Source organism: Macaca fascicularis, chromosome 17 (assembly GCF_037993035.2).
Source record: "Macaca fascicularis isolate 582-1 chromosome 17, T2T-MFA8v1.1".
Taxonomy (NCBI): Eukaryota; Metazoa; Chordata; class Mammalia; order Primates; family Cercopithecidae; genus Macaca; species Macaca fascicularis.
In genome coordinates, this window is record NC_088391.1 from 89,697,632 (window position 1) to 89,721,601 (window position 23,970).

General features: G+C 43.7%; 1 protein-coding gene across 50 annotated transcripts in view; it reads right to left on the reverse strand.

The window, feature by feature from the left end:
- Positions 1 to 5,232: 5,232 nt before the first annotated feature.
- DOCK9 (dedicator of cytokinesis 9) overlaps positions 5,233 to 23,970 on the reverse strand; it is a 296,947-nt gene continuing 278,209 nt past the window's right edge. For 32 of the 50 annotated variants that reach the window (XM_065533432.1, XM_065533429.1, XM_065533426.1 and 29 more), the window contains 9 exons: positions 23,750 to 23,872; positions 22,928 to 23,041; positions 22,218 to 22,253; positions 21,223 to 21,369; positions 16,670 to 16,880; positions 12,038 to 12,228; positions 9,149 to 9,249; positions 8,875 to 9,013; positions 5,233 to 6,488 (listed from right to left, as the gene is read on the reverse strand). In XM_065533432.1, the coding sequence (XP_065389504.1) occupies positions 6,366 to 6,488; positions 8,875 to 9,013; positions 9,149 to 9,249; positions 12,038 to 12,228; positions 16,670 to 16,880; positions 21,223 to 21,369; positions 22,218 to 22,253; positions 22,928 to 23,041; positions 23,750 to 23,872 (1,185 nt within the window). In that variant the 3' untranslated portion in view covers positions 5,233 to 6,365. The remainder of the gene's footprint in view (positions 6,489 to 8,874; positions 9,014 to 9,148; positions 9,250 to 12,037; positions 12,229 to 16,669; positions 16,881 to 21,222; positions 21,370 to 22,217; positions 22,254 to 22,927; positions 23,042 to 23,749; positions 23,873 to 23,970) is intronic. The other 18 variants (XM_045377312.2, XM_045377306.2, XM_065533433.1 and 15 more) reach the window with 1 other exon arrangement.

The following is a 23,970-nucleotide window of genomic DNA, read 5'->3' on the forward strand; positions in this document are numbered from 1 at the left end:
ATTTACAAGTGTACAGTTCTGAGGCGTTAAGTACATGCACTTCATTGTTGCACAACCATCACCACCACCCACTTCAGGACACTTTTCATCTAACCAACTGAAGCTCTGCACCCATTTAATACACACTCCCCATTCCCCCTCCCCAGTGAGGAAGGAAAATAGGGTCTGGAGGCAGGGAACATAAGGCTGGCTGATTCACACTTCAGCTATGACAGGAAATATCCTCTCCATAGGGTGCACGCCGAGTCAGTGAATTTATAACTTTACTTCATCCTCTTCATTTACATAGGGCGTATGCCAAGTAGCCAGTGGAAACCCCTAGAGGGTATTTAAACACCCACGAATTCTGTAACTGGGCTCTTGAGCCCCTACCCTATGCTCAGGCCCGCTCCCACCCTGTGGAGTGTACTTTCAATAAATCTCTGCTGTTGTTGCTTCATTCTTTCCTTGCTCTGTTTGTGTGTTTTGTCCAATTCTTTGTTCAAGACACCAAGAACCTGGACACCCTCCACCGGTGACACCAGCAGCCCCCATTCTACTTTGTCTCTATGAATTTGCCTACTCTAGGTATCCATATAAGTGGAATCACATAATATCTATTCCTTGGTGTCTGGCTTATTTCACTTTGCGTAATATCTTCAAAGTTCACCCACGTTGTAGAATGTGTCGGAATTGTTTTCCTTTTAAAAAGCTGAATCATATAATAATTCCATTGTATTGAGACTCCTTTTTTTAAACCCATTGATCCATTGATGGACGCTTGGGTGACTTCTACCTTTTGACTACTGTGAATAATGCTATGAACATCCTGTCTCTGTTCAAGTCTCTGCTTTCAATTCTTTGGTATTTATACCCAGAAGTGGAATTGCTGAACCATAGGGCAATTGTTGAATGTTTTGAGGAACCTCCATGGCATTTTTCATAGCGGTAGCACTATTTTCCATTCCTATCAGCAGTGCATAGGGTTCCAGTTTCTCTACCTTCTCATCCGTGCATTTTGCTTTGTTTTTAAAATAATAGCCATCATAATAGGTGTGAAGGGGTGTTGACCTTTTTTTGTCTTTGACCATTAGCATTTCCATGTGGTTAGTTTCTTTGGCTCCAAGTATAAGCATGTATGAAGCAAAAAGAAAACCAGAGGATTCACAACTCATCACTCTCTGGGCTCTAGTGGGTCTGCCTTCTTCACTCCTCCTTCCAGGGTCTTCTGTTGATGCCTAGTGTGCAGGGATTTTAGCTGTACTTAGTGGAGACATAGGGAAAAGTGTGTCTACTTCATATTCCTAGATGGGGAGCCCCAAAGTCTTTTTTAATGCATGGGTTCCCTCTCCATCTCTTTTTTCTTGAAATTTGTTTATTGAAGAAACCAGCGTGTTTATCCTACAGAGCTTTCCACGGGATGGACTTTGCAGATTGCATTTCCCGCAGTGTCACTTAAGGTGTTCCTCTGTGCCTTGTGTGTCATGGGGAATTGGTAGGTAGAGTCAGAGGCTTGATCTGAGTCAGATGCAAGTTTTTGGCAAGACTGCGTCATAGGTGGTGGTGTGTACTTCTACCAGGAGACACAAGAACGCTTCTTCTTTCTTGGTAATGTCAGCTCCTTCAATGGTTACCAAGCAGTTTTTCTTTCATTTCTTCTGGCACCACTATGAACTCACAGACTTAATTACATACTTTCAGTCCGTTGCAGTTATTATTATTATCATTATTGTTATTATTTTGAGATGGGGTCTGGCTCTGTCACTTAGGCTGGAATGCAGTGGCACGATTACTCTCACTGCATTGCAGTTATTCTTACTGATGCCCATTGCGCACCTTGCTAGTGGGAGCTTCTTTAAAATCCTTCTCACATGACCCCAAGTATCCTTGCTGGCACCCTTGATATGCAGTATGAAAAGATGTTGGCCAGGTGTGGTGGCTCACACCTGTAATCCCAGCACTTTGGGAGGTCGAGGTGGGTGGATCACTAGAGGTCAGGAGTTCCAGACCAGCCTGGCCAACCCAGTGAAACCTGTCTCTACTAAAAATATAAAAATAAGCTGGGCGTGGTGGTACACACCTGTAATCCCAGCTACTTGGGAGTCTGAGGCAGGAGAACCGCCTGAACCTGGGAGGCAGAGGTTGTAGTGAGCCAAGATCATGCTACTGCACTCTAGCCTGGGCGACAGAGCAAGACCCTGTCTAAAAAAAAAAAAAAAAAAAAAAAAAAAAAAAAAAAAAAAAAAAGTTCAAGTTGCCCTGGACATTTTCCTAAATCCAGAATCAGACCTTCTCCAGGGAGCCTGGTTCACAATTTGGGCACTAGTGGTGCTCGGTAGCTGCTGGGTTGGTCATTGTTTTTAGGTCTTTTCCAGTGAACCAAGTTAGGAAATAATTGTGTGTTTAAGACAAAATACATCATGAGTCCCAGTTGTTATTTCCATATCAAGTTCAGACTAAAGTGTTTTAATTTAACCCTGCTGGTCTTATAGACACATCTTTTCTTTTCCCATGTAAAAACCTGGTTCCCAATGATACCAGCATAAATACTCATTTACTCTCTCTGGCAATAAACATAAAACAGTCTCAGAATAAAAACCAATGCAACACTTTTTGATTACTGAAACTAGTTTTTATCAATCAACCATTTATTTATTGATTGCCACTCTTCTTGACCTGAGGGCATATCACACTAAGAAAGCACAGTAAAATTACTGTATTTTACAGTTTGAAATAATTCCTTTCTGTATGTTACCAACATTGTATTATATGGCTAGGTTCATTTATCACATTTTGCCTTCAATTTTCTAGAAATTTAAAAATTCATTTGATAATTATGTAAATATTTTCATGGTTCTAAAGCCAAATCTATAGAGCAAATGATATTAGACAAGTGTATCTCTTAGCCCTGTCCCCTGTACATCATTCCTTCTCCCTTGCTGTAGGTAACAACTGTAAAACGTGTTATTTGCCTATATACATTACTGTTATTGTGCACTGACAAATTTGTTAAGAGGGTTGATCTCATGTTAAGCGTCCTTACCACAAAATAAGGGGGGAGCACGAGGAAACTTATTGAAGTGATGGATATATTTACTATGCTTTTTTACCTCAATTGTGGTGATGGTATCACAGGTGTATGCGTGTCTGCTCTCATCAAATTGTATACATTATTATTATTTTTTGAGACAGAGTCTCACTCGTCACCTAGGCTGGAGTGCAGTGGTGTGATTTCAGCTCACTGCAAACTGCTTCCCGGGTTCAAGTGATTCTAGTTCCTCAGTCTCCCAAGTAGCTGGATTACAGGCACCTGCTACCATGAGTGGCTAATTTTTGAATTTTTGGTAAAGACAGAGTTTCACCATGTTGGCCATGCTGGTCTCGAACTTCTGACCTCAAGTGATCTGCCCACCTCGGCCTCCCAAAGTGCTGGGATTACAGGTGTGAGCCACTGTGCCCAGCCAACTTATATACATTAAATGAGCAGATTCTTACAGCTGCACAGTATTCCACTATCTGGATGTACCATGGTTTATACAAACGATCCCCCATGGATGGAGATCACATTTTCTTGGAATGGAGTCACTACTTTGAGTTATATGATTAAACCGTTCCGAATGGCTGCTTCTCATCTCTCAGGTTACCTTGCCATCTTGCAGTCTGCTCTCAGCAGCTGTCTTCTGTGCTAGGGGCTGGCTCTATTTGTTGCCACCTGGCTAATATCTCAGATAAGGTACTAACTAGAGTTTTAATTCCAGTGTCGCCTCAAAAGCAGTGTTGGGGGGGGGGAAGGAAGTTCCTGTTTAATGAGTACTGAGTGTGAGTTTGGGAAGACGAATATCTGGAGACGGAGGGTGGTGATGGTTGCACAACAATGAGAATCTACTTGATGCCAATGAAACTTACACTTAAAAATGGTTAAACTGATACATTTTATGTATACTTTACCTCAATTAAAAGAAAGAATAAGTAGGACCTATGGGAAAACCACCCCCATTTACCGAAGACTAGCAATACAAATTCCCAAGAAAATGCTCCGCCAGTGTTTGTACATAACGAAGGGAAGATTTAATTGATGTGAATGTTTCCCCGCAGGATGTTCCCAACTTAGAGATGGCTCCCCTCTCCACTCCTGTCATCAGCAAGGGCTGGCTGCCTTCCAGACTTTCCTTTATCTGATATGGGCTCTTTCTAGACTTCTATTTATCTTACTACATGGTGACTTGAGTTTTATGGTTTCTAGATGAGGCGTTTATGACTAGACAGTCCAGCTCAGCACCAGGCTCTTCTCCCATACCTGCTGATGTTTGCCTTCAGGTTTATTAGCCTGGGCTGGGATGTCAGCAACATGGAACAAACGTATGCTGGGTGAGTCCCAGTGGCGTCATGAGTGCCTAAGTGGGCTGTCGATTCGGATGGGTCGTGGTGACCCTTTGCCCCCTCTTCATCTCTTCCCAAGACCTCTTGCCTTACCATTGGTAGGTAGCAAATGTTTCAGATGTCACAAGACCCTTGGCTTCTGGGTGCTCAAGGGGTGCACAGCACCCCACGTTTTCTTTCCTTAACTGGTCACATAAAAAGACAGCCTTTACAGCCCTTCAAGGCAAAACTCCAGCTATTTTATTTTGTTCAGTATTTTATGTAGTTCCATCAATGGAACCATATGGGGCTGAGTGACAAAGGGCTGACCTACCTGCTGGGGCCACCAGGCACACCAGAAACAGGAACAGCACCTGCAACTGGAGCCATCATGTGACCCAGTTCAGGGATCTTGACCATGTGGGGCACAGAGGGTGTGCCTGGCTGCCTATGCATTATCCCAGTGTTCTCATCTTGGAAGCCAGTAAGGGAGGGGATAAAGATGGACGTCTTGCTACAGCCGAAGGGGAAAAAGGAAGAGGTAGCAAGGTATCCACGTGAACTTGGGAGTAACTGGTATGATTTAGATCCTGACCACGGTCCAGTAAAGCATTCATCCAGGTCCTCTGAAGACGTGACCCCTGCTTGGGAAATTCGTATCATGGAAACTTCCACAAAAGCAGAGAAGCGGGTATCATGCTTCCCCATGCACCCAACTTCAGCCTCAACAATGACTAGCATTCTGGCAGTCCTGTGGTCTCTACTCACTCTTTTTTTCCCCGCTCAAGTATATTAAAGAAAATTTCAGACCCCGTGTGATTTCACCCTCGAGGATTTTGGTATCCTGTTCCCTTAGGACTGCTGAACAATAAACACCCAGCAGTCACTCCCAAATAGTCAGCAATGTCTTTTTAATACAGATGTGGTACAGAATGTTTAATTACAGCAGGGCAGTGATTCCAGTTAAATAAAATTAAAAACCTTTATTTTCCCAAATATAAAATTACTAAATTAATGTCTTAACAGAAAATATAACATGGTGACAGCTTTAAATTACACCACCATTCACCACAGGATTTATGATTTACCAATTACATACTCCACCGTTTTGGCAAAAGGATGAAATTCTTAAAACCGTTTATAAACCTAATATAGTAAAGACTGTATACATCTCCATATTGCACATTTTTATGTACAAGAATAAAACATTAAAGTGTATTGCATATACTGGAACAGCACAGATTTATCACAATTAAACTTAATGCAGAAGCTCATGTATTAAAAATGTAGAAATGTAATACATATATGTACAGAGTGGCAGGACTGTATTAACAATGATATGTACATAACAATATACTGTACTACTTTGTACTTTTCAGCATAGTTGTGTTTATTAATATAGGCCTTTGGTTCTAAACTGCTTGACTAGTTTTAAGCTCACATAATTCCTTAAGCTTTCATATTTTTTTAAATGCAAGGAAATGAGTATAAAAGCACTAAATCTCCTGGTTCACTGATACAAAAATTACAATGGTCAGTTCCCTTAGGTCATCAAAAACTAGTCACAAAAATAGTTCTTGTATTCAACCTGAATGTGCCACAGGAAAAAAAAAAATATTTTCAAGATTTTCCAGCTTAGCCTCGAGGCAAAAGGTCCCCCAGGCATCAATGTCAGTGCGGCCCTCCCTGCCATGTAGATCCCAGAACCTTTTTTTCTGTAGGCCATTTATTCCAACACTATTCTGCAAGGAAGAATAAAATCTAAGTCCAGCTCAGGAGTGTCTACCATACCTTTGTTAAGACACAATGAAAACTTTGAATATTGCCAGTGAGATTTAAAAAAATATGTGCACCTTCTTACAACTCCTATAGAAAATCTGTTAAGAAATAACATAGTTCTTTATTTCCTTTCTCTCCCCTTCCCCTTGGTTCTCCCTGTGCTCGGTCTCCCCAGTGATTGGCTTTGGAAAGCATCCTGAGTTTGCAAATGACAAAGCAAGTCCCCACAATCGGGCCATGAGGTGTAATCACACGACCGAAGACGAGCTGGTCATCCCGTGAACCATTGTGCTTGTTGGCGTCCCACTGATGGCATTGAAGATGTGAAGGGAATTCGGTAAGACGCTCGTCTTCTCCTCCAGGGGGCAGATCTCCAGGACAGAAACACAGTGTTACTGAGTGCAACACAATGTTGCCATGTGTGACACAGTGTTACCATATGCAATGCAATGTTGCCATGTGTGACACAATGTTACCAAATATAACACAATGTTTCAGAGTTTAAGGCAATGTTGCCATGTGCAACACAATGTTACTGAGTGTAAGGATGCAGCAGATATTTCTCAAAGTGTTGCACCCCACATCACACACACAAGTCTACACTCACTCCATCACGTGAGTGATGAGTGCCCGAAAAGCCTGGCTGCTGGTTTACAGAGGGAGTCTTGCAGCTTATCTAGTGAATGCCTGTTCTCGGGTGAGATTATTAGGAGAAAGTCAAGAACAGCACATTATGTTTCCTTTACAAAGCTAGCGAATGGAGAGCCTTCTAGGCTCACCAGATCATAAGGCAACGTGAGCTCTACCTACATGTGCTTGACTGGGACACAACTTAGCCTTGACCTTGAAAAAGCCTTTAAAAATAAATCTGGAGCATTTGTGTTTCTCTCCTGCCTCCTTTTCTCAGGGTCTTACAGATTTTGTCTTGGGAGAGGGTGGCTACTCCTCTGACCCTGAACAAGTATTTTTCCATGCCCAGTGGTGCCTAGAAGGATCTGAGTGTAGGTCTTGACCTCCAGCAGAGGCTCCCCTGGAAACACCAAAGCAGGTCTACCCCCACTACAGCCCTTCAGGGGTTCAAAGGGGCTCAGTCTTCACAGCTGTTGGCATAATGGAAAGTTCAAGGTGCAGTTGACAGCAAGTGCATTAAATATCCCCGTACTCTGGGAGTTTGACAGTTTCAGCCCATGATCTCTTACGACTTCCATCTTCTCTAGTGCCCAATGTCAGCACCCACTGACCAAACTCTCCATTCTATAGGAATCTGGAGGCTCCACAGAAAAGACCTCAAGTTTTCTCCAAAAATTGGTTCCCATGAGTCCCTCCTGTTCTGCTTAATTATTCAGACATTCCTTCCTCTAATTGTTTCCATTTTTTCTTTTTCTTTTTTCTTTTTTTTTTTTTGAGATGGAGTCTCGTTCTGTTGCCCAGGCTGGAGGGCAGCGGCATAATCTTGGCTCACTGCAGCCTCCACCTCCTGGGTTCCAGCAATTCTCCTGCCTCAGCCTCCTGAGTAGCTGAGACTAGGGTGTGCACCACTACGCCCAGCTAATTTTTATATTTTTTAGTAAAGATGGTGTTTCACCATGTTGGCCAGGCTGGTCTCGAACTCCTGACCTCAGATGATCCACCTGCCTTGGCCTCCCAAAGTGCTGGGATTACAGGAGTGAGCCACCACGTCCGGCCTCTACTTTTTAACATGTCCAGAAGACGGTGCTTTCCTCTGCCCATGTACTGTCATTATGCCAATGTCTGCAGCTGCTCAAACTCAAAAAAGTAACAGCTTTTTCTGAGTCAGATTATCAGAAAAATAAAATTTAAAAATGACATTACCATCCCAGCTGAACATGTTAGCATGGAGGAGAAAAAAAGCAAGTGAGTTAAAGCTCACACACTGACGTTCGTTTCCTGCAATGAAAATGTCCTAACTAAACTGTCAGGGGATAGGATAGCTTCACAAATGGCCCTGGCTTCCACTGTGCCAGACTGAAGGACGGTAATGGAGGGGCCAGACAGAGCAGTTCTGTGTTATCAAGGTGCTAATGTCAATTATAGAGAAAGGACAGTGACTGAGACAGACCCCTCACAAAAAAAAAAGAAAAAAAACAAACAAAAAAACAATGTGGATGCTGCTCTAGGCATTCCCTGGGTACGGGTCACCATCTCCTCTGTGACAGCTGAGCTCACACACAGAATCCTACTGAAGAAACCCACAGGAAGGAGATAACAGCAAAATAATCAAGGAAGATGCCCGTAGTGACAAGGAACTTAAAGGAAGAATTCACAATGCTAAGGCCCACTGTACATCGTCAAAAATGGAATCGGTCTGTATTTTTAAATGGCAAAAACATTGAATGCAACAGATAATTCCTTAAACTAGGTTGGCAAGTCCTGCTTTTTCCAAAGGATTAAAGGAATAAAGTTGTCAGAACAGTATGGATATTTTCGTGTGAGTTTTTCCTTTTCTTTTTGGCTAGATGGGGTGGGGAGAGAGAAAGCTTAGGAAACATGGCCACCTCTTAGAGCCACGAGGAGGCGGGCCTGCTCTCCCCTGCTTGTCGTGGATAACAGCGTATGGGCAATCTGTTCGCTGTTCCCAAATGACCTGGTGCTAGAACATGGCAGGAGTGTGGTATGCCACATTCTCCTTCAGATGCCACGGTTCTGGAAGGATATCAGGTGGCCTAGGTCATGATAGGGTGTACCTCACACCCCTAACCAAGAACTCCAAGTTGTCGGAGCCAGCACGGCCCTTACCTGCTCATGCATGATTTCAGAAAGCTCCTTCGCCATTTCCCTGTAGTTGGCTTTCATTTCTTCCTGATACTCGAGCTGGTCTTCTTTAATCAGACGTTCGTTTACCGCTAAGGCTTGCCCGCAAGCTTCCACAAATTGCCTGGAATGGTACAGGCGGGAGAAACAAAGGCACGCAGAGGATAAGGCATGAGTCCGACCAGCAGCATCTCTCTCCCGAAGGAGCGCAGAAATGCTCAATACTTGAAGAGAAAAAGATGCTTTCAGTGTGCTTTACCTGAAAACTTCCTTAAGCAGCTTCACTTTATTGTCGGGATATCGCTTTGTGTTTGTGTCATCTAAGAAAGCTCGCGCATAGGCCAGGGGACCAGCATTGACCTAGACAAAGAGCAAAGGTTTTCAGTTGCATTCGGTGGAAGATTACCACGATAATCTGCTCAGTTTCAGTGTGCAGGCACTAAAAAGCCTGTCGGTGTGAGCTACTCACAATCCCTGCCTTCCAGGAACTTAAGCCCAAAAAGAAACCATGAAGCTCACTCTGTTGCACACCGCTTGATTCCATGATCTCAGCCATCTTCGGGGCACTTGTGGTGATGGTTTATTTTACGTAAGAAGAAACCAATGCTTGGAAAACTTAGGGGCCTGTTCAAGTTTGAACAGCCAATAAGCAAAACATCAGAGATCACAGCCCAGGTCTTCCAAATCCAGGTCAAGGATTCTTACTTCCAAGGTGTTTAGTCATGGGGATTTGTGCCGCACTACACGGAACTAACAGGCCAATCTGGTGAATTCAGTGAAAAACTGAAAAATACAGTAACTGTTCATTTCATTGGATTGTATAGACAGCCACGGGCAAACTGATGTGCTATGCTTGGATGAAGTGAGCATTTGCGGTGTGCTGGAGAGCCAGAGGTTAGGAGCAGACAGCAGGCGTGAGTGAAGCAGAACCCTGCATCATCCTTCCAAGCAGCTAAGAAGAGTCTGCGGATTTTGGATAAGTAAGGAAAGGTAAGAATGTGGTGAGAAAGAAGGCTGGACACACTGAGATGGGAAGAAGAATGTTCCAGGCGTCTGAGACAGCCTGGGAAAGAATGTGACTATGTGGTCACTGCATGATATTTCCTGGAAGGTCTGGTGAGCTTAGCAAGGAATTAGGGGAGCTGTCCGTGTGTGGTTCTGACCCATGGTAGGCAGGACTTGTCTAGCAATGGCAGGAAAACTGAGCCACAGGAACTCACACCAGACGTGGGGAGACAGGAGGGTTCCAGCCACAGTGGTCAGAGGGGGGCCTCGGAGCCAGGAGCAATGGGTGAACAGCCCAAGATGCGTGAGGGTGGAACTCAGCACCAGGCTGGTGTGTGGGGGGAACCGTATTAATCACCTGAAGATGACCCAAATGACTGATCATCTAAAATGATACAAGACGGTCCATATTTGAAGAAGATAGAAAGAGGAAGGCTGATGAGACTCCATAAGGTCTGATAACAAGATCCTGGAGTGAAATACCAAGAAGCTCCACAGACGGCTCTGCCCAGTAAAGCTGCAGCGCCAGTGAGCTGCTTGATGAAACAATTACAGAGATACGCAAATAAAACGATAAAGTTAATTTCCTCTGGCTGCAACTTTGTTGTTACTTTGGTAGGTATGAGTACAAACTTAATCTTCTCATTTCAACACGGAATTTCTTGCTTTTTAAGATGATTGGGAATTTAAAACGCTAAGGTTACCATCAAATTAGCAGGGCATATTTTGCCTTTTAGAAAGCTCAATGGTCCAGCCCTACCCTGGACTGGTGCCACAGCCGTCTAGTGGCCTTTCCATAGGGACTGGATGTTCCCAGATCATGTCGATTGAGTGGTTTTGTTTTTAGCGACAGAAAATTGTGGCCTCTGGACCTGTTACGTAATCACTCACATTGCCGGAATACTTATGTTCGCTTGCTAACTTATTTGGTGCATATGTCTTTGAGAGTATCAGGAAAGAGATTAAAAACATCTGTAAATGCTTTTGTGGTGAATGACACAAAGATGTCTATTGAATTGTATAGGCAACAACTCATGGTTTTTTAGTGTGGATCTGATGGGAAGTTGACAAAATACAATTTCAGAAAATGAACCAAAAAAAACCAAAACCTATGTATTATAATCTACATGTAACTTTCATAAACATACCCTTCTTGAAAGATAAAATAATAGGATATACAAATAAATATATACACACACACACACACATATATACATATGAACAAACATGTGCTTCAACTATCTACACTTAAAAATACCAAGAAAGTAAAGAGTCATACTTGTTACTGGAGGGAAGTGATTTAACATTTACCAATTAACTAGGAAACCATGTAAGAAAGATAACTTTTTAAAAACCTCTTATTAAAGTATAATATACGAACGGAAAAGTGCATATATCACAAATATATAGCTTGATGAATTTTCACAAACTGAACATATATGTTAGTATCTAGATCGAAGATGATCTTTTCAATAAATTGTGTACATCACTTGGAAGGTCATATGGAAAAAATATATCCTGACCCTCACACTATAACATATACAAAAATCAGTTCCGGATGGACTGCAGACCTAATGCAGATGCTGAGCGAAGGAGGAAAACCTGGGAGAATATCTGTGAAATCTTGGAGTAGACACAGATTTCTTAAAGAGAACATAAAAATGCTACCAATAAAGAAAAAATTGATTGACTGGGCTATATTAAAATAGTGAATTCATTAATCAAAAGATACCATTAAGAGTAAAACTTAAGGTACTTTTTTGGATACAATTTTCACAGAAAACAGAAAACAACAGTTTTATAGGAAAAACTACTGCTCTCCACACTTCTTTGTATTTGGAAGAGTCTTGATGCTTCTAATCAGGCACCCAGAATTCCCCAAATACTGACAAATGAGGGTAGTGTATGGAGATCTGGCGCTTGTCCCCACAGTCAGTCAGTCCTCATGGGGCGGGGGGTGGGGATCATGAGTTTTCCTCCCCTTCTGATATCAGGAGAAATGTCATAGACGTTGGGGGAAGGGAGCAGGGATCACTTGGTAAACCGAGGCTCTCAAGTAGACCTTGTTGGTGGAAATGACTCGCAAGTCACCCAGGGGCAAGGGCTTCCCCTGCTGCCCTCCGGCCTGCTGTGCCTGGCTCACCTGAACACTCACGCTGCCCTGGAGCTTGAGCTGCAGTTTGATCATGTCCACCTCGGCCGAGGAGCACAGCTGCCGGAGCTCTGCCACCTTCTTACTCATCTCGTCAATCGCCACCTCGATGGGGTTCAGGTCAGTGTGGTGCTGGTACATGACAGGGATGCGCTTCTTCACGTAAGGAAAGCAGTGTATGGCTGCAGAGGATGAGCCCCAGAATTACTCCATGGCTTGCATGAGCTTTAGTGTTACTGAGGTGATTATTATCAGAAATGATTATTACAGATGTCATTATTCCTCACATTTTAAAACAAGGAACTCGAAGCTTGCCAAAGACACATACTAGTAATTGGTGGAGCTAGAATATTGTCTTCCTTTACAATCGTGTATCTCACAAAGTCAAGAGAGTTGGGTCCTTGTTATCCTTTTAATGTGACAAGCTCGTCTTTAAATAAATCAGGTTATCATTCCCCACTCAATTTTCTCACTCCAAATGCCCTACCTTCCTTGGAAGCTCTGAGGTCTGAATGAGTTAGTGGATATAAGACGACTTTCACAACATAAAAAAGACTAAACAATCTTGAGATACTACATAACAGATTAAGTCCAGGAAATAGTTCCATAAAAATATCCTTGAGAAAATTCATTTTTGTCCATAGAATAACTTTGAATCACATGCTAAATTTGCACAAATCTGAGAAATGAGTAGAATATAAGAAATAATAATATATTCCTAGGGTGGGCACGGTGCTCACGCCTGTAATCCTAGCACTTTGGGAGGCCGAGGCTGGTAGATCACATGAGCCCAGGAGTTCGAGACCAGCCTGGGCAGCATGGCAAAAACCATACCATAGCTGGGTATGGTAGTGTATGCCTGTAGTCCCAGCTACTGGGGAAACTGACGTGGCTGGCTTGAGCCCGGGAGGTCAAGGCTGCAGTGAGCTGTGATTGCGCCACTGTACTCCAGCCTGGGCTACAGAGTGAGACCCTGTCTCAAAAAAGAAAACAAAACCACTCCCCCAAAACCCAAACCAAAAAAACACAAAGAATAGACTCCTAAGCAAAGGATTTCATGAACCAGAAATTCACAAACTTTTGGAGCTGTCGTGCAAATAAAGGTATTTTGAAACTTACAGCAATGAATAAGAAAGAAAAATAAAAGTATTTACTTTTTCTTATATGTTTTTAAACCAAAATAACTGATTAACATTGTTTTCCTTTATCATAATGAGATACCTAAACATCAACACAAAGGAGTTAATTTAAAAATGAACAGAAAAGCAGCAGGTTGTGATTTGCTGTTTCACATTTCTTACTGCTCTGTATAATATAGAAATATCTAATATTCTCACTTGACATATATTTACTAATAGATAGTAGATATGTACTTAAAAGCTTATTTTCTTTTTGAACAAGCAAATATCAGACGGGAGTGGTCCTGGTCTCTAGTTAGCAAGTGGCTAGGGAAAAGTTTAATTGGGAAGGACTCATCACAGGACGGGAAACAGGGCCAGCCCCTGGGAAACACAGGGCTCCGATGGGCCATCCAACATCCAGACAAAGGTGCAAAACATGTCCGCCCTGAGGCAGCCTCATTTGTCACATACTTACAGGCCTGCTGCCTTTTCACAATGTTTTATCAGTGAAAGGTGAAGGACTCCTGACTTGGTTTCACAGATTTTAAGTGGTAGCGCCGGGGATCCATAAAGCTCCCTGGTAGGATGGCAAGGACTCAGCCTCCCAGGGAGGGAGCGCTGGCAGAGGCCTGCTTGTACTTGGACAGAGGGCTGTGCTTCAGGGGAGGAGTGGGGCTGCCTTCCTGTTTCTGAGGAAGGAGGTCAACTCTAGGTTCCCAGTCTCCTTTTGCTTTCTCTGGAATACAGATCACGTTCCACCAGAGGTATATTTACTCACCTGGGTACTGTTTATCGTCTGTCTCCTCTGGCTAGAATGCCAGCTGCACAGGCCCACAGATGTGTTTCATTAGCGTGCCAATGGGCACAGTGTCAGTGTGCAATACATTTTGTTGAATGAATGAATGCATTACTGCCCAAATGACTGCATGACAGTCCAACCTGGCTCTGGAAGGTGGACAATTAGGTGACCGACTGAGCCAGCCCTTTAGAAAGGAGGACAGGGCAGGCCCAGTGATGAGTATGGTGACTGCTGGTTTGTGTGTCTTGAATAGAAGGTGGAGGGCCGGAGGCTAACCCAGGTTTGGAAGACTCTGGAATAGTGACTGGGAAGAAACTCCTTGGCAGAAGTTCCATGAAAGAAGGCAGGGAGGCATCTCCCCGCCCCCCTTCTTTGGGACAGGCTCGGAAATTTCCACTGAAGGAGGCTGGAGGGTGATTATGAGGTTTTTCAAATGATCGCACAGTTACAGTCAGCTGACTGCGAACTACCCAGGAAGGTGAGCCTTTTCCTGGTGCAGAGGGCAGGGAAGGCCTGGGCTCCCTTTGACCTTTGGAAGGCCAAAGGTTAGGTACGAAGCAATGCAATGGAAGAGGAACCTGAGGGGTTGACAAGTTGAGGGAAAACCCTCAGGTCCAGCCTTCAGAATGCCCTGGTGTGTGTATCTAGCTCAACAGCAGATGAAATCTAGCAAAAAATGAAGAACTTTCTTTCCTCTGCTGCTTACTGTTTACAAACTTATGACAATATAATGAGTGTTCTAACTCGCATTTTGCAGATGAGGAAACTAAGGCACAGAGAGGAAGCGTGACCTGCCCAAGGTCACACAGTGAGGCTGTGACCCAGGCCTACAGGACCCCCAGGACAGTGTTGCCGCTGTGTAGGCTGCCTCAACCCACAGCTGTGGACGGCAGTCCCTAAGCCAGCAACACAGGTGTCTGCCCCGCCTCTCCCTGCAGCGCACTCTCTGTCCCCTTGTTCCTGCAGATACAGAGCGTTGCTCATGTGCTTTATCTAATCTAAAGTAGTCCCTAACAAAACGATGGAGAAATGTGCCCTGGGAAAACAGCCTATCGTCATGAACGTTTATGAATCAGTACACTGCCTTAACAATAACCAACCCAAAACTTCTGACCCTGACTCAGCAGTGAACTAGGTTTATTACAGGCAGCAGTTCTCTAATCTGAGCGTGCACCAGGATCACCGGGAGGGCTTGCTGAACACAAAGAGCTGGCCCCGCCCCCAGAGTTTCTGATCCAGCAGTTTCGGAGGTGGGGACCTGGAACTTCCATCTCTAACAAGTTCCCTGGGCGTGCTGATGCTGCTGGTCCTGGACCAACCTTTGGTAACCACTGACTTAGCGGGTCAGAAGGGAAGTCATCACAGCTGAGCCATAAACACTGTAAGCTGGTGATTCCCATAAAGTGATTCCGTCTCGAAGAGCAGTTATCTTGCTTAATGAGAATTTGCTACTAATATGTGCCTTAAAAAAATAATTATTTGGGGTGGGGTGATGTTTGTGAGGATAATATCATTTGTGCTTTACATATGCTATCTTCTTAAAAGCAGGAGTAGGGACACTTTAAGAACACAGTTTTGTTTGTTTTGTTTTAACTTTTATCTCATTTCCCTCATAGGGAGTGTGAAAAGCTCCCTGCAATACGTTGTCCTGGGCTAATTCATAAAAACCTGTATTTTTTTTTTGATAACAGCTTTACTGAGATTTAAACCCCACGCCATCCAATCTGTCTTTTTAAAGCATACACTTTGCGGGTGAGAGCTGATAAGCCCCTGGGCGCGGCATCTCCACAGCTCCTTCCACTCATCATGATAGTGCATATTATTGCCCAGACGGAAACTCAACAACCCCAACTTCCGGGAAGCAGGCCCTTTCCTGGTCTGACTTAACTAGGGCCACTCTTTGGAAGACGTGTGGTGAAAACTGGCACACCTGGCATTCTGAACGGCCCTCCCACTGATATTGCTTGGTCAAGGAAGCATTTTATGTTAGGTTACCCCAGTGATGTCGCTGACCCTAACGAGGCATGGATGGGTCAAGCTCTCCCCCAGAAGGTAAAAATCACCCGAGGATGACTGGACACTTGCCAGGGGCTGGGAAATGATGCAAAACACATTTCCCAGAGTGGGTTGTCACTGGCTCAACAGTGCCAAAGGGATCAGTGAGAACTGCCTAAGCTGAAATTGTGGACAGCCACTGAATGCAGTGAGCTTCCTGGCGGAGGAGGCATTCAAGTGGCAGCTGGCCAGCCCCCAGGGGCAATGATGTGGGCGATCCGAGCTCACATCCCGTTTACTCACAGCCTGAGACTGCTGAGCAGGTCCATGCTAGAACCTGAGACAGGTGTGTGAGATGGGTCCCTCCAGGACTGGGTGTGGCTGCTGGACCTGGAGTCCATAAGTCACCTTAGACTGTGTGCAAAAGCATCTGGGCACATAAGGCCTGCCATTTTCATCAGACTCTCAGAAGGGTAAGTGACCTTCGATTGGATATGAACTTCTGGTCTTGTGGAAGAAGGAAGTGTCAACAGAAAAACATCCCAAGTATTCAAAAGGAAGCACTAGATAAATGGGAAACTGAAATGGGTGTGGTGGTGGCTAACTGAGCTCGAAAGGCCCTTCCAGTCCTGAAGCTTCTGAATCCCTCTGGACAGCTCTTCAGCGAGGCGTCCAGGCTGGTGTCCATGAGGCTTCTGGGGCCCATACCTGTCAGGATGGTGCGCCGTTTGCACTGCTCTTCCACCCCGCCCTGCCTCTTCCCGGTCTGCGTAAACGGCATCTCAAACATGAAGCGGCGGATGTTGTGGGATCTCTCAAACTCTGTTTTCCTTTCTTGCAACTCTTTTTCGTCAAAGAAGGGGATGACGTGAGTCACCTGGATGTAGGCATACTTGGAATCCAGATCCTTAGGGTTGACCTTTAATTGAAACAGCACAATGGAAGATTGGTACTCCGTGAAGGAACTGCTCAGTCCTTACCTACGTGGTATTTTCCAACATTTTATTAGTAAATATAATGGAGAAAAGAGTACAACAAACATCCACATATCCACCACTTGGATCAACAACTGCTAGCAGTTTGCTCTATTTGTCTCAAATATACATACACATACACCTGTGTACGCGCGCACACACACACATACAGACTTTTCTTTCCAGTGGAACCATTTCAAAGCAAGCAGAGCACATCAGGATACTACAGTCAGCTTCTCCTAAAACTGAGGGCGTTCGCTTCTACAACCACAATACGTTATCATGCCCACCCAAATTAACACTGATTCCCTAATACCATCCAATACTCAGTCTACATTACCATTTTCTCAAATGTCTCCAGAATGTTAGTTATAGATACCTGTGTTTGGATCAGAATCTAATCAACAATCACACTTTACATTTAGTTGTTATGTCCCTAGTCATGTTTAATTTAGAAGAATTCCCTATCATTCATTTTTCCCATAACATTGAATTAATTAATTATTTATTTTTATTTTTATTTTTTTTTTGAGACAGAGTTTCGCTCTTGTTGCCCAGGCTGGAGTGCAATGGCATGATCTCAGCTCACTGCAATGTCTGCCTCCTGTGTTCAAGTGATTCTCCTGCTTCAGCCTCCTGAGTAGGTGGGACTACAGGTGTGTGCCACCACGCCCGGCTAATTTTGTATTTTTAGTAGAGACAGGGTTTCTCCATGTTGGTCAGGCTGGTCTCGAACTCCCGACCTCAGGTGATCCGCCCGCCTTGGCCTCCCAAACTGCTGGTTTTCTTATTGAATGACCTCCAGTCTGGATTTCCCTGATTGTTTCTTAAACTGCATTTTTAGTATATTTGGCTTAGAGAGACAAATGTTTATTTTAGGAATAATGTTTGGAAGCTAGGCCTCCAAATTATCATTACTCTATAGACAGCTGAGATTAGATGCAAATAGCTACATATTAATTAATTTAATACAGGTACCGATTAATCTAGACTATTCTAATGATAAATTTAGTTTCTGTTCAACACATAAATGCTTTTAAAACCACATTGCTAGAATTGGTGGTACTCTCATTTCTGTGACATGATAGAGAATTAAACATAGGCATTTCCTATGCAGAAACAAAAGCTAATTCACTAGGAAGACAAATGAATTTTGCACATTTTAATGTGTTTAACCTTCTAGAGCAATAAAAAGGGACACAAAAGAAATGACTGCAGAGAACATGGAGCCATACTGGTGCAAGCAGGCAAACAAAAGAGAGCTGTTCTCAAAACAGAGATGACTGTGAAGAAGAATGAAAAACAGATGGAAAAGTGCCTGAAACTTTAGAAGAAAATACATAAAGTCATAGAAAGTTATTATTTGGGCCAGACTCGGTGGCTCACGCCTGTAATCCTAGCACTTTGGGAGGCTGACGCAGGCAGGTCACTTGAGGTCAGGAGTTGGAGAACAGCCTGGCCAACATGGTGAAACCCTGTCTCTCCAAAAATAAAAAAATTAGCCAGGTGTGGTGGCGCACTCCTGTAACCCCAGCTACTCGGGAGGCTGAGGCACGAGAATCTCTCGAACCTGGGAGGCAGAGATTGCAGTGAGCCAAGATCGTGCCACTGCACTCCAGCCTGGGTGACAGAGTGAGACTCCATCTCAAAAAATAAAAATAAAAAAAAGTTATTATTTGTATTATAGAAAAAGCCATTTGGCCATTCATTCTAATTTTATCCAAACCTATTAAAACTTAACTTTCTTTTTTTTTTTTGAGACGGAGTCTCGCACTTTTGTCCAGGCTAGAGTGCAGTGGCGCGATCTCAGCTCACTGCAAGCTCCACCTCCCAGGTTCACGCCATTGTCCTGCCTCAGCCTCCTGAGTAGCTGGGACTACAGGTGCCCGCCGCCACGCCCGGCTAATCTTTTTGTATTTTTAGTAGAGACAGGGTTTCACCGTGTTAGCCAGGATGGTCTTGATCACCTGATCTCGTGATCCACCCGCCTCGGCCTCCCAAAGTGCTGGAATTACAGGCGTGAGCCACCACGCCCAGCCCAAAACTTAACTTTCTTTAGCAGAAATAATTTAAAGCAGAAAGAATTTAAAGGCAGTGGGAGTGAAGCTGTCTTGCCCATGTTTCAGTGGTATTTCCCTACATTTCGCTTTCTGGGCTGGACATGTGAATCAGGACAGGAAGGGAGGACTGGTGATTGGTAGAACAGATGATCCAGTAACTCAGCTGCTGCCTCATATTTAAAGGGGAAGGAGAATGACTGAGAACCTGGAGAAAAGGCTGTCCCGTTAAAGCAACCACTTGATCCAGACAAAGGTTTCAGTTTCAGAGAAAGAGGCAAATCTATGAAGCAAGGGGGTCATAATAAGGTTGAGTTAGGGTTTCTGGTTAAAAATTGACCCATATGTGTCCATCCTTTTTCCTTTGTGCAACTCTTTAAAAGGACAGTTAGGAATTAACCTGCATGGATCCAGGGACGGGGACAGAAGACAGCAGCAGAGGAGACGTGTCAATGAATTTTTGGAGGACAGGCACATTGAGGCGTTCTACCCAACTCAGCAAAGCAGAGAAACCTAATCCATGTTCCAATGAGGTGGGTAACAGAAGTAAGTCAGTGCAGCCCCCAGAAGCCAGCGGAGGCTTACCCTTGAAGCAATTCGAGAGACTGAGTGAGATGGAGGGCACAAAATGGGGACAGTGGCCCGAAGTCTCCATCTGGAGTCGGAATTCCAGGTTCCCTTCCCTAGCTCCACTGCACAAGAGAGAAGAGGTCGTTCTCTGAAAAAACTGGGCTGGACAAACACTGAGTGGGTCTACTAGGCTCAGTGCAATGTAGGCAAGGTACCGAGTGGGCAAGGGCGGGTACTTCTGCATCTGGAATCCAGCAGTCAGATGTGTACTCCTCCCCTGGCGGTCCCCTCCCCAGATCCCTACCCAGCTGGGCAGGAGAACTGAGGATTCTTCTTGGGAGAAAATGATGGGTCCCAAAGAAACAGATTCCAGTACTGAGGACTCCAAAGGAGGGTTCAGGAAAGAAGTAAGACAGGAGGTCGGTAGGACTGGTTTTGCAAGGTATAGGTCACAAAGACCCCACTGATAAAATGAGATGTGGTAAAGAAGCCGGCCAAAACCCATCCAAATCAAGATGGCAATGAAAGCGACCTCTGGTTGTCCTCACTGCTCATTGTACACTAATTATAATGCATTACCATACTACAAGACACTCCCACTGGCGCCATGACAGTTTACAAACACCAAGCCAACACCTGGAAGTTCCTCTATATGCTCTGAAAGGGGGAGAATCCTCAGTTCTGGGAATTCCCTGCCTCTTTCCTAGAAAACTCATGAATAATCCACCCCGTGTTTAGCATCTAATCAAGAAATAATCATAAGTTTACTCGGTCAAGCAGCCCATGCCACTGTTCTGCCTGTGGAGTAGTCATTCTTTTATTCCTTTACTTTCTTAATAAACTTCTTTTACTTTACTCTGTCAGCTTGCTCTTGAATTCCTTCTGTGCAAAGCCAAGAACCCCCAGGGCCTTCCAGGCTGAACCCCAATTTTGGAGTTCACCCTGTAACTAAAGGAACTAAGGATCTCTCTAAAATGGTGTCTTTAGGAAGAGGCAGGGCTCATCACTGGTGAGAGCGGAGGAGGAGGTGCATTTCTAACACAAAGAACGGGGGCACTATCTTTGCTTGAGGGAGACCAGACCTCCTGGAGATGTCCTGAGGAGGGTGGGACACACAAAGGTACAGGACAAAGGTGCAGGTTCCAAAAGGGTCTTCGTGAGAACAGAATGCCAAAGGACAGCCTCTCTAAGCAGAAAGTGATTACTGTTCCCACAGTCATGCTGCTGGTGAGTTCATTCCTTGGCCTGTCCATGTATCCATTTGCCCATCCACCCATCTGTTCACCTGTTCTTACATCCAGCCATCAGTGACAGAGTGGCAAGTCATGTGCTATATGCAGGGAGAGGTGCAGTGAGTAACAGAGCCGTGGGCCTCATTCTGTCAGAGTTTCTAAATAGCTGGACTAAAAATGGCGTATTCCATCAGATGTTAATTATTTTGTAAAATTAGATGTTTTAAAAATTAGGCGATAAAGATTTTTTAATGTCAAGCATGTAATGGAAAGCACTAAAGGTATTAGGAAGAAAATACACCTGCCACTCACGGCCAACCATCCTTAATATTTTTCTTGAGTTTTTTCCTATATACATTTAAATATATATAATATGTAATCAATCACAGCATTACATTGCTATGAAACTTATCCAAACATGGTCGTACCTTGCCAGAATCCTGTATCATTTTGACATTTTCAGAACCAAATTTATCCGAGTACAGTTTAAGGAGTCTCTGAGAAATTTCCGACAGCGGTGTGAGTTTGGGTTCCTTGTAAATATACTCCTTTCCATCTTCATCTTCAAAGAATCCCTGTGACATAAAGCACAATTAGAGCTATCCCTGAATGTAAGCCCAAGGTTTACCACCTAGGAAGGGTTCTTTTGTTACAAGGGGGAAAAAAAGGAATGAGTCTAAAGATCCTACTTAAACGGGTTTTCTGAATGAGAAAGGAAATGGTAATAACATGAAGTCTAGGTGCAAAGATAAAGGAAAAACACAAAGTTGCAAACTTATTCAAGAATGCGGTCATTAAGTGTTGAGTGAAATGAGAGATTTTGGATACAAGACTGTGCTGTTCCAGGGAAGTCTAATGGGTGTCAAGCCTGTTTCACTTTCCCAAGAAGCAGAACTCACTAGAAAATGATACGCAGCCCGCAACAGGCAGGCTCGGAAGTGGACATGCCTCCCTTCTCCTGACGGCTCCCATGCACACAGGATTTTATGGCATGACCTGAAGCGTTTCGGGCTCTGGAGTAGGTTTAGTAAAAGTTATGTAAAGCTTGTATAAATTGTATTTTGCTTTACCGATGAGAAAAAAATATTGAAGACCTGTAGCTCAATATCAGAAAATATTTTCATCTCACCAGTCATCATCTGTTTTAGCACCAATCATGTTTGACTACAAGGCTTAGAATTGCATGGGAAGTGAAAAAGGTTGAAAATTAGAAAGTCCAACTGGGGTTAATGTTTAAAAGAAAATTTTTAAAAGTTTCTCATCTAAATTAAGAGAGAGAAAATGGTGCACAAAACAGTAAAAAAAAAAAAAAAAAAAAAAAAATGCAGGCTAGAATGAAACAAAAAACATCCACATCAAACTAGGAGTTTAGATGCAGTAATTTCGCTATATTACTTGCTTTTTAGGCATTTACTGTAATTACCTCCACATCTGTTTCACTGTCTGTAAACTGGTATTGCTATAAAGTTATAAAAGACAATAACAGAATAAATTGAAGGTTATATAATGCTCATAGAAAACCACACGCCCTAAATACATGTATTATAATTTATACCATTTAATAATGTTAGAGACTTGAAGGTTAAGATTTAAGTTAAATTTAGATAAATCCTTTTCTATAGGGTTTCTGAAATACTGTAATTGTAAATATACTTGTGGAGATATGATATTACAAAAGATAAAGATGCACAGGCACAAAGGACACCAGAAAGTCTTAATTTTGGTTTAAAACATGCAATATAGATGTATACGAAAACAGGTGATTTATTTCTGTAAATGGAATAAAATGTTAATTTTTTTGGAGTTTGTAATGACTAGACAGATATACATACAGACTTGGAAAGGAAACTTGCAAACCACACTGAAGTACCAAAGATGTTGCTAAGAATGTCTTATGGAGGAAGAACTTACCGCTGCCTTAAGAAAGTAATAAAGAAAAGACAGGAAGAAAGAAAAAAAGCAGAAAGTTTACTACTGAGGAAGGTAAGAATCATACTAAATATGACAAATTCATCAAATTAGCATTTGCAGAAAACAGAGAATTTATAAGATATAACTTTATTATAGTTTTTTTTTTTTTTTTTTTTTTTCCTTAAAGGACTTAGGACACTGCAGAACAGACAGGAGGCTCACCTGCCCGAAGAAGGCTACCCGGAAGTAGGTCCCCAGCAGCCTGCGGCCTGAGTGCATGACCTCGGTCACTTTGCTATAGGCCCGGTGCAGCGTGTCATACAGATGGGCCAGCCTCTGGAAAGCAGAACAAAGCCCATTTCTTCCCATGTGCAAACAGGAGAATCGATTTTAAAATAACAAATGTGATAATGGAGGTGAAAGTCCTCGAACTTGAATAAAAATACACTCACGCACATCCTGGCTGCGCTGCTTGTAGTGATCATTAATGAATGGTAACGCTTCCTACCCAAAGGCCAGCCCACATGTGAGGACCCATCACATTTCCACATTATAGTAAGCAAGCCCTGTTTTCAAGTTAAGGTGCGATGTCAGAGATGGTTCCCCAACGTGATTCTTGGCCTTTGCTTTTCCTGCTCCATTTGATATGCCTAGAGAAACTGGATGAACTCCCAAGGCCAGCATGGGCGGAAGGGACACCATCTTTCCACGCAGGTGGAGTAAGGAAGAGTTCTGAGAAAGGGGACGCCTGGTGATCACAAAACTCTGTTCATGGCAGCCTTTCAAAAGTGGAGTGCCAGGTGGTTACCCTGTACTTTGAGATGTGGGGGTCTCCACAGAGGCGGGGCCCAGGTCTGGGTGATACCCGATGACTATTTGGCGATGATGACTGGCCACCACCTTCAGCGTCACGTGGAGGGTCAGAGACTCCCCCGCTCATCACCGGCCTGTGACCTGCTTCCTCTCTTGCATATGTGCAGGTCTGGCTATATGTCACAGCGTCATGCTTTCAAATAGGAAAAAAACAAAAAGGCACTCCCATACCTCAAAATCCCTCCGCTTCTCATAAATGGGGATGATGAGTTTGTAGATGTCGGCGATGAGCTCATAGCGCTCGGCTTTCCAGAGTCCATCTGCGCACTGCTCAAGGAGCTCCATCAGCACGTCCTGATCAAAGAGGAGGGCCAGCAGCAAGAGAAGAGCGTTAGGGGGACTGCGACATGGCACCCCTTGCAGAATGCTAAATGCTAAGACTGCGAGGAGGA